Genomic DNA, 11,173 nt, shown 5'->3' on the forward strand with positions numbered 1-11,173 from the left:
TTACCCAAAATTTTAATAAGATATCCTGTTATAGATGTGCATTTATTTATAACTTTAATATATAGATAAACAGCCTGGAATATTTTAGCATATGTACATTAAAACACCTGAAAAGAGTCCTAAACCTGACAGATCATGAAAGTGCGAATCTATAGCACGAATTTAATTTCTCGTACCATTTATACGCGAAAAATAGTTTTGCGTGCATATGATACGCACTGTAAGATTAGTGGTGTGTAGTGCGGGTGTCTTACACGCCATAAAGTGCGTATCATGCACGCACAAACTATTTTTGGCGTAAAAATGGGACGATAAATTAAATTCGTGCTATAGATACGCACTTTCGTGAGATCGGGCTACAGTAAAGACGTGCTTGGCCATGCATCTAAAAACATTCATTGATAAGAGCAATCTGATACGGGTCATGCCCGGAAGCTTTCATGCCGCCAAAGTGACGTTAATATTTCATAAAGCAGACCGTTTCCTGTGGTTTATTTAGTGCAACATTCATTTATTTTCCTGAAAGTGCTATATTTCGCCCTGTGTGTGTGTGTGTGTGTGTGTGTGTGTGTGTGTGTGTGGCAGCAGGTGTCAGTCTGCTTTACTTTGGCACGAGGTGCGGGTAATCTGGGCCAGAACACACCGAGCGCCAGGCTTGAGTAGACGCTTATCTCAGGAAATGCCTCGCAGGACTCATTGTGCCGAAGTCCCTGAGGAGATTTACTGCGTTTTCCATGTTCCCGCTGTTTCCATAATAGACAATGATCTATAAGCAACACGGCGCGAGAGGTTAGATATTGAGTTGTTAAGCATGACATGCGGCGGCGTGAATATATTCGCATTATACTGTAACACAACCTCAAGTGCCTTATGTTTCAATGCAATAAACATCGATACATTTAAATTAAAAATACGTTACTGGTACGTTTTATGAAAGAGTCTGTTCTGCACTTATTTGATCAAAAATACAGTAAAAATTGTGCAATATTTTACAATTTAAAATAGCTTTTAGTGAGTATAGTAAAGTGTAATTTATTCCTGTGATCAAAGCTGAATTTTCAGTATCATTACTCCAGTCTTCAGTGTCACATGATCCTTCAGAAATCACTCTAATGAAACATTTCTAATTATTATCAGTTGAAAACAGTTAATATTTTTATGGAAACGGTGATACTTTTCATTCTTCGGGATTCCTTGAAAGTTCTAAAGAACAGCATTTATTTTAAATATAATCTTTTTTGTCGCATTATAATCATTATAAATGCCTTTACTGTCAATTTAATGCGTCCTTTGTGAAGAAAAGTATTTTTTTTTAATGGTAGTGTATCACGGTTTCCACAAAAATATGAAGCATCATATTAGAGTGATTTCTGAAGGATCATGTGACACTGAAGACTGGAGTAATGATGCTGAAAATTCAGCTTTGATCAGAGGAATAAATTACACTTTAACATATATTCACAGAAAACAGCTGATTTAAATGGTTTTTCTGAATTTTTACTGTACTTTTGATCCAATAAATGCAGCCTTGGTGAGCAGAAGAGACTTATTACAAAAACATTAAAAAAAACGTATTAATTCCAAACTTCTCTTTGACGACAGCAGTGAAGACTTCAGCTGGAGTCGAGACAAAGACAGACTTCAGAAAGTTTCCGAAGAGATCTCAACAATGTCTCAAACTGTGCTTGGCCGCAATAAAAAGTCAAATATTTCTCATCAAATGATCCGAGCTGTTCTCCATATATTCATCTCACAGCTCTGTACTCTTACTGGATGACTCTGTTTAGTTTTAAAGGGGTCGTCGGATGCCCATTTTCCACAAGTTGGTGTGATTCTTTAGGGTCTTCATGTAAAGTTTGTAACATACTTTGGATAAAATTCCTCAAAAATTCCTTTACCTCCTCAAAAACAGCTGTTCGCCCCGTTTTGGTGCATGTCTCTTTAAATGATAATGAGGTAGCCTGGGAAAACCCAGACAACTTCCGGCAAATTTAGATTTGCTCTGAAAGTTAGTCTGGCAAAGAGTTCATTCAAGCCCATTTCCAATCCGTCGAAATCGAGGCACCAATCAGAAACGTTGGGGCGGGCTTTACACGATGACGACAGCGCTGGGGTTTTGAAGCAGATTTTGTAGCCTACATTACAAAGATGGATGCCGCCGTCGAACATCACTCGTTCGAATCAGCTATCGCGTGTGTTTCAAGCGATTTGAAAGTTTCCTATTTGTTAAAAACCGAGCAAAGAACAACACTCGGAGATGTTTCTCCGCCGCTCTGCATACGTCATCTCCTTCATCGCTCTGATTGGGTTTAGGTCTATCCGCGACGTCCGTTGGTGACGCCCCTCTGGAAATGATTTGTCTATGACGCTTTGCCAGACCATATCTCAGTTACAACTGAGAATGGTCTGGTTTTAACCAGGCTAATAATGAGGTGCATGTCTCTTTAAATGATAATGAGGTGAATGTCTCTTTAAATGATAATGAGGTGCATGTCTCTTTAAATGATAATGAGGTGAATGTCTCTTTAAATGATAATGAGGTGCATGTCTCTTTAAATGATAATGAGGTGCATGTCTCTTTAAATGATAAGGAGGTGCATGTCTCTTTAAATGATAATGAGGTGAATGTCTCTTTAAATGATAATGAGGTGCATGTCTCTTTAAATGATAATGAGGTGAATGTCTCTTTAAATGATAATGAGGTGCATGTCTCTTTAAATGATAATGAGGTGAATGTCTCTTTAAATGATAATGAGGTGAATGTCTCTTTAAATGATAATGAGGTGCATGTCTCTTTAAATGATAATGAGGTGCATGTCTCTTTAAATGATAATGAGGTGAATGTCTCTTTAAATGATAATGAGGTGCATGTCTCTTTAAATGATAATGAGGTGCATGTCTCTTTAAATGATAATGAGGTGAATGTCTCTTTAAATGATAATGAGGTGCATGTCTCTTTAAATGATGAGGTGCATGTCTCTTTAAATGATAATAAGCAACTGCCCCTCCAGACATGTAAAGTGCTGCTTTGGCGGACCTAATACAAATGGCTGAGGTTGGAAATATGCTAATACGGGGAATATGCTAATACGGGGAATATGCTAATACGGGATAGCCCGTCAGCGGTCGTGGGCGGAGCATGAGCAATATGACGTCATATTGCTCAGAAAATCTAAATGGCTTGATTATTGAGAGTGTTCAGGCTTTTTGAGGATAAAAAAGGAGTGAATGGATTTTCTCCATTGTATGGTGGTTGTGTCCACACACTGCAAACACACATGTTTATGCAGACACCATATAAAAGTGAAATTTGCATCCGATGACCCCTTTAATGAAACTGGTGTATTTGCGCTCATCCAGAGCTCGGCTCGTCGTGAGAGTCTGTGAGAGTCTCACCAAAGTGCTGATCAACAATGAAGTCATTATCGAACTATCAATAAAGTATGGTTATAAAGTCACACTCCCAGGGCATCATCATCACGTGCCGGCCGGAGCCGGAGCCGATCGGTCAGATTTAGGGGATTGATCGAGATCTTTCCAGGTTCCCGAGCTGCACGTGGGGCTGCGGTTGGTGATTTTGGTGAGCAGTGTGTTTCTCCGTAAGCTGCTGTCCGAGTCCTCTTTCCGGAAGCTCTGCCGGATCTGATGGGAGCAGGGGAAGCAGTGTGTGAAGTCGTGCAGGAGGTGTCCGCTGAAGACCATGTAGATCCACGGGTTACAGCAGCTGTTCAGACTGGCCAGCAGCGCAGAGAGAGTGACCGCCGTGTTCTCCGAATCTACACACACACACACACACACACACAGTCAAACCAGCGTTTATTCACACACCTTCAACATTTCTCACATTATCACAGTTCATTCGCTGAAAATGGTAATAAAATATGAGCAGAACTCAGTGGATATTTGACTGGTTTTGTCCGTCCTTCTGTTAGACTCTCACACACGAATTATGTTGAATATCTGTCAGCTGTTAAATTTAACTCCACAATTAGATAATACCAGTTTAGCTCAACCAGTGACCAAGCAATGCTTCATGTTGTTCAGTCTGTGTGTAAAAAGAGCATTAGCAGTTACAGAAAACACACTGAAGAAAACATGATCAGCTCAAAGTGTCTGGATAATATTTGCTCCCAAATTTTTACAAATTTTACTGCTTTACTGGAATTTTTGGGTGTAATATGTCACAGTTTACTTACAATACTTAAAATAAACTATAGTGTCCTGCACCCATATCCAAAATGATATCTGGTGTCTGAATAATTTTTGGTTTGACTGTATCAACAATACCTGGAGCTAAATGCTTTAATACACCGATGTCCTTTTAATGTTAATAATCAAAATAATCCTTTCCACAAGTGACACGGTTCATTAATCTCTCTGCTGACAAGCAACATACAGAAATGGCAATTAATATAGAATGTAACAATGTATCAACATGTTAGAACATGCATCATCCAATCAGATTCTAAAGTCACTGCATTGGCCAATCAGCATCCAGGGGCGGAACTACATGCTTTATAAAATAATTATATTACACAGTGTCATTTTTCAAGAGTCAAAGAGATTTAAAAATATATAAATATATGTAAAAATAAATCAAGTTTTTAGTCATTTTTTAAAACGGGTGTTATTTTAGAACTGCATTTCCAGATATTAGTACACATAATTATGGCTAAACTAATAACTCATTTGTTTCGATTGAAGCAATTTGTCTTGAACTAATAGGTGAAGATGGGGTGAAATTGGGTTATATAAACATCCCATAACCTCATGTATGACAGATTTACACATCATAAACCCTCTGCAGATGTTCTGCTTGGACGCTCTATTCTGGTCTCATGACTTCATTTCTCAAAGATATAATCATATCAGAGAGACTATATTTAACGCATTAGCACTTCTTTCCATTAGCAGCCATTTGTTGCACATTAAACTTCACACACTGCTGTGATTTTGAAGGTACTGGTGCACATTTTATTATATTAAAACACTATGCACTTTTTATTAAGATTTTAGGTTAAAATTTGTTATGCTACCACATTAATGCCTCATGATTACAATATGTTTTCTGTTTAAATTTGATACAGAAAATAAATGATTCTGAAAAGAGATGCAAGAGTTGCTGCCTTACATTTTTCTCAGTTCAATCAACTTTGGATGTTTTAGTCGTTTTCAACATTAAACTGACTTAAAAGAAATGAGTGGAATCTTAGGCTAACTTATGAAAAAAGTTGACAATTGCTTAACTTATTTTGATGAGTTAAAGCAATGTAAAAACATATGTAATTGAGCATAACACTTTTATCAGACTACAAAAATATATTAGAAACACCAAAGTTGTAGTATTAATATATACTGTATGTGTTCAGCATAATATTTAGGGTCATATCAGGTAGAAATAAGATAACTGCACATTTTCACTTGTGCAATCCAGTATTAATCTATATGCAAATATGAACAAGATAAGGACATTTTTACTCTTTGTTAATTCTACATAAGATATTTAATGACATTAAAGTAATTATAAAATGCATCTGAAGCATTATACAACATGTTTTTTCTTAAATTAAATATTATATTAAAATTAAATGAAAGTTATTATAAAGTGTTACCCTGTATAGTTAAATATAAATATGTATGAAAATAAAATGTGCATTACATTTTTAACTCTTATTGAATGTGCATTAATCTGTTGTTCATGAAATATAATATGTAAATGCACGATTATAGCCCGAACACATGTGGAACACACACTGCGCACATGGGAAACATGTGGTTTTGGAACAGTTTCCATATGAAATCCAAGTGATTTCACATGTGGAAAACATGTGTTTCTGCCTGCATATTTAATACTGTATTGATGTTTCCCAACACGTAGGTGAGGTTCACTCACCAGCCCAGCTGAAGTTCTCGTCCCACACCGACCACATCTGCACGGTAAAAAACGGCGCCCAGCAGATGATATACGCGAGCACGATGACAAAGGTCATCTTGACGGTGCGTAACTTCGCTCTGGAGATCGTGGTGACGCTGCTCACGGAGTTCTTCCCGATCAGCCCGTTCTTGTGCGCGCCATCCGTCGGAGTCTTCTTGGTCTTATATCTGATGTTCATCCTGATGCTGTGGCATATGAATCCGTAGCAGGTCATTAGTATGATGACCGGGATGAGGAATATCCCAGCTGTGATCCAGGTGATGTACGCGCGGGGTCCCCAGGGCTGGATGAAGTGGCCCCAGCAGTCGAGCACCTCAGAGCCGTTCTGGATCTCACTGAGGGAGAAGATGAAGTACTGAGGGGTGCTGAGGACCAGGCTGCTGATCCACGTGCCCCCGATCATGATGTGGGACCTCCTGGTGGACTGTTGGAGGGTTTTCAGAGGGTGGCAGATGGCGATGTATCGATCTAGAGTCATCATAACCATCATATATGTGGACGCGAACATGCCCATCACCTGCAGGTGCTTCACGATCCGGCACAGAAAGTCCGGCCCGTAGAAACGGAAGGTTATTTCCCAGCAGAGCTGTGGAAGGACCTGGAAAAACGCGACCACGAGATCGGCCAGGCTCAGGTGTTTGATGAACAGGTGCATTCGCGAGGTTTTCTTCTTGGTGTTGTGAATGGCCACCAGGACGCTGCAGTTCCCGATCACGGCGACCGCGAAGGTGACGCTGAGGACCGCGATCTCGATTTTGGCGACCTCTTCGTCGCGCCCGTACGGGTCTGATGAGTTAACCGGGTGCGATGTGTTGCTCGGGTGTCCCATTGTCAGCCTCGTCAAAAACAACAGCAGTCCAACGCGTTAAAATGCGCGCGCTTTCCGTGCGTAAATGGAAACGCCGGTGTCCTGTTGCGCGCTACTCTTAAAAAATTACTGATTAAATATCTGTGTAAGTAACCAAAATGATGGATATGTAAATCCCACAAGGGTTGAATCATTAACTATCCCCATTGTGCGTTTGCCCGAGGCTCTTACAGGTTATTAGTACTTTATCTAATGCGCGCAACCCTGATCTTCAAGTGTCTCTCCTCGACTGTCTGTGCTTCTGCTCAAAGCCTTTTAAACCCGCCTCGGATTTCACGCACTTGGAGCCAAACCCACCGGTGTTCAGCTGCTCAATTCAGTCCTATAGTTACAGAACATACAGATAACCCTCCGCCCACCGGACCCGGGAGAAAACACCCCTCTTAATGTCTGCTGTATGTGAAGATCTGCCTTGACACATTCCCATACAGTACAGAACCATAAACATGCTCACACTGTAACACCTGACCAGGTCATCTTTCACTCTAAAATAAAAGAACATTAAATATATATATATTTTTTAAATGAATATAGATAGATAGATATATAGATAGATGGAGACGGACGGATGGACAGACAGACAGATAAATAGATAGATAGATAGATAGATAGATAGATAGATAGATAGATAGATAGATAGATAGACAGATTTGACTTTTTTATACCAACCACAACTCATTATAGTTTGTGAGAAAGTTTTACTGAACGAAAGAACAACATCTACAGCCGATTCAATATATCAGAGCTGAGCATCACAAGATCCTGTGTGAAATAGAGGAATCCTGTGTGAAATAGAGGAATCCTGTGTGAAATAGAGGAATCCTGTGTGAAATAGAGGAATCCTGTGTGAAATATTGTTGGGAAGAGCTGTCGCTGTCTCAGACAAAGACTAAACAAAATGTTCTAGAAAAGTGCAAACAGGATTTCTGATTAATAAATCAATCACACACTTCACACATGAAGCACATTTGACAAAAGGATCTAACAAGAAAACAGAAAAGCACGTATAAACTGAGGCGGATTTGTTATTAGCGTCCCTAAACACATTCTTCCAGTTAGTGTTACGCGACCTGCGTGTGTTGAGGCAATGCAAGCGTTCAGTTTCATCAAGACAATGTGCAAAAAACTTCAGAAGCTTTAAGTGTGACTGCCAAACCTGCCATTCATCTGAACTAATCAGCACAAGAGAAAACTAGAAAACACACAATAAAACAAGCAAGGCTGCATACGACCGGACTGTGGCTAAAGCATCAATTTAAGAATTTATAATTTATGGATCATTTGATAACTCTCAGCTTCTCAATGTTACCCACAAAAAGCCCTTTAAAATAAACAGTTTACTCATTATTTCTTTACCTTGTGCAGTTTTATTCATGAGTTTTGAAGATAAAGGCCATGCATGGACTGATACATTATCTTTGACATTAAACACAAAAAGATATTGGAAGCATATTATTAATGAAGTTACTTATTGTGCTATTATAGTTGCATTGTATTATTTGCATTCTGTATTGTATTTTTCTCACGTGCACGAGCAGCTGAAAAGCATCAAATCAGCTTTAAAACACTTTTCTGCCAGACATGTTCATATTAATCCTGGACACTGGCTGATAAAATGTATAATTAATACATCATTGGTTGAGAATGAGGAGCAATACTGGTCTCTATTAATACTTCAGTAATGGAACTGGATCTCTAACGTCGTCATCCTTTCTTTTTTTCCGTGGGTTTAACGGCGAGGTTAGTCACCCATTAATCCCTTTCTATCTCTTCACTTGTCTTTTTTTAGAGGTAAAGAGGGATATTTAGGAAAGGATATAAAAGCCATTAATCGCCCTCCCATCCTGTACGCCAGTCTTCTTCAAATATTTGCCTCACTTTGCCTTGTTTTCCCCCGTCCTCGTGTCTCTGCCAGCCGAAAGCTCCTCGCTCTGTCCATTTAACCCTTTAATGCAGTAACATTTACAAGAACACATATATTTTTAAAAATAGTTCACCCAAAAATATAAATTGTCATTATTGACTCTTAATGCAGCTCTTTTGTAGAGGGATGACATCTGTCAAGCTTCAAGAACACAAAACTTTAGCATGTTGTAGTGAAAAACTGCATGCAATATATTACAAAAATAATGCAATGATATATTGTTTAAAGATACATACAATAATTACAAAAATTATAGTATTTGCAATACATCAAGTCTTTGCTACACTTAATTTAATTTATGCTCACATAAAATAATAATTAAAAAGTATTAATATATTTTGCATTACGGTAATGAGAATTTATTTGCATTACAGTTATACGAATTTGAGGAGAATGTCCTTAATTGTCATTGGCTAAAATAAATAAATAAATCTTAATGGCCCCAAAAATATGTTTATTTTTCTTTATGCGAAATATAATACAAAAATGTCTGAATTATAACGATATTTAATTGTGAGATTTGCTGTTTAATAAATATCAAGGTTGTAATATATTCTTAATATACAGGTGAAACTCGAAAAATTTGAATATTGTGCAAAAGTTCATTTATTTCAGTAATTCAACTTAAAAAGTGAAACTAATATATTATATAGACTCATTACATGCAAAGTGAGATATTTCAAGCCTTTATTTGTTATAATTTTGAGGTTTTCATATCTGTAAGCCATAATCATCAAAATTATAACAAATAAAGGCTTGAAATATCTCACTTTGCATGTAATGAGTCTATATAATATATTAGTTTCACCTTTTAAGTTGAATTACTGAAATAAATGAACTTTTGCACAATATTCAAATTTTTCGAGTTTCACCTGTATATTCTTAACATATCCTTAAAGAGATACACATAACGTGTTGCTGTGACTCTCTGATGACCAAGAACCGCGACTGTCATCAAACCACACGCATGATCTCTGCGGTTCCGGTGGCGGTGCTGAGAACTCACGCTGATCTCCGTCACCAGGACTAATAAATCATCTCATATTCTGTGAAAAGAGTCCAAAACTTCCCATCAGAACAGAGACACGAAACATAGACAGTCTATTCCCAGAAAGAGCGCGTCCTGTGGTTAAAGTCTGGACAATGGGAAGAGTGTGTGTGAGTTTATTCTCAAGACGTAGCCAAAGATATCAGTTCCTTATGTTTGACTTCAGGACAACTCCATATTAGTTCAAGCTGTTCAGGGCATATTTTAATACTCTACTAAATCAAAAATAACTATTATTTTACTCATACTGAGAGTTAATGATTGAACAAACCCATATGAAACGTCAGTGTGTGCATCGTACTGAAGCTTTAGTGGTCCAGACATGAATGATTCCTCAAATCATGTGTCTTGCCAACGCATTCTCATCCCAAAGCGTAATATTTTGACTCTTTTGCCAAAGCGTCTATATCCAACGCATATGGCACCCTTTAGCGTCAATATAACACGCTTCGGTTTTGGGTAGGTTTAGGTCTGGGGTAGTGTTAGGGTTAGACCACTAGGAGGCGCCATATATCTGCGTCTCATATGACGCTAAAGGGTGCCATGTGCGTTGGATATAGACGCTTTGGCAAAAGAGTCAGTATATTACGCCTTGGGATGAGTCTTGCTGGACTAGAAAAATCACATTAACACCTAGAAACGCCCTAACAACAACATAGACCCAAGAAACCACTCTAGCAACCATCTAGAACACATACAACTGCATAGCAACCCCCATAGAAACACCCAGAACACTCTATCGACCATCTAGAACACATAACAACTGCATAGCAACCCCCGTAGAAAAACCCAGAACACTCTATCAACCATCTAGAACACATAACAACTGCATAGCAACCCCCATAGAAACACCCAGAACACTCTATCAACCATCTAGAACACATAACAACTGCATAGCAACACCCCAATAAACACCAAAAACACTATAGCAACCATCTAGAACATATATCAACTGCCTAGCAACACCCCAATAAACACCAATAACACTATAGCAACCATCTAGAACACATAACAACTGCATTGCAACCCCCATAGAAACACCCAGAACACTATCAACCATCTAGAACACATAACAACTGCATGGCAACACCCCAAGAAACACCAGCACACTCTATCAACCATCTAGAACACAAAACAACTGCCTAGCAACACCCCAATAAACACCAAAAACACTATAGCAACCATCTAGAACACATAACAACTGCCTAGCAACACCCCAATAAACATCAAAAACACTCTAGCAACCATCGAGAACACATAACAACTGCATAGCAACCTCCATAGAAACACCCAGAACACTCTATCAACCATCTAGAACACATAAAAACTCCATAGCAACACCCCAATAAACACTCATAATACTCTAGCAACCATCTAGAACACATAAGAACTCCATAG

General features: G+C 38.4%; 1 protein-coding gene across 1 annotated transcript; it reads right to left on the reverse strand.

Annotated features, from left to right (window-relative positions):
* Window positions 1-3,477: 3,477 nt before the first annotated feature.
* On the reverse strand, window positions 3,478-6,978 carry avpr1aa (arginine vasopressin receptor 1Aa). The gene is made up of 2 exons (XM_056234946.1): window positions 5,894-6,978; window positions 3,478-3,776 (listed from the first exon to the last, which is right to left on the reverse strand). The coding sequence occupies exons 1-2, from the start codon at window positions 6,762-6,764 to the stop codon at window positions 3,478-3,480; spliced, it is 1,170 nt and encodes a 389-aa protein (XP_056090921.1). The 5' UTR covers window positions 6,765-6,978.
* Between the last annotated feature and the right edge of the window lie 4,195 nt (window positions 6,979-11,173).

The sequence above is a fragment of the Rhinichthys klamathensis genome, unplaced genomic scaffold (assembly GCF_029890125.1).
Source record: "Rhinichthys klamathensis goyatoka isolate OS25496 unplaced genomic scaffold, OSU_Roscu_1.1 h1tg000409l_1, whole genome shotgun sequence".
NCBI lineage: Eukaryota > Metazoa > Chordata > Actinopteri > Cypriniformes > Leuciscidae > Rhinichthys > Rhinichthys klamathensis.

What these genes read in the sequence shown, in the direction of transcription:
- avpr1aa (XM_056234946.1), bottom strand. Translation starts at nt 6,764, where the DNA reads ATGGGACACCCGAGCAACACATCGCACCCGGTTAACTCATCAGACCCG. An exon ending in CGAGAACTTCAGCTGGGCTG is followed by an intron (nt 3,777 to 5,893) that starts GTGAGTGAACCT and finishes GTGTGTGTGTAG; the next exon opens with ATTCGGAGAACACGGCGGTC.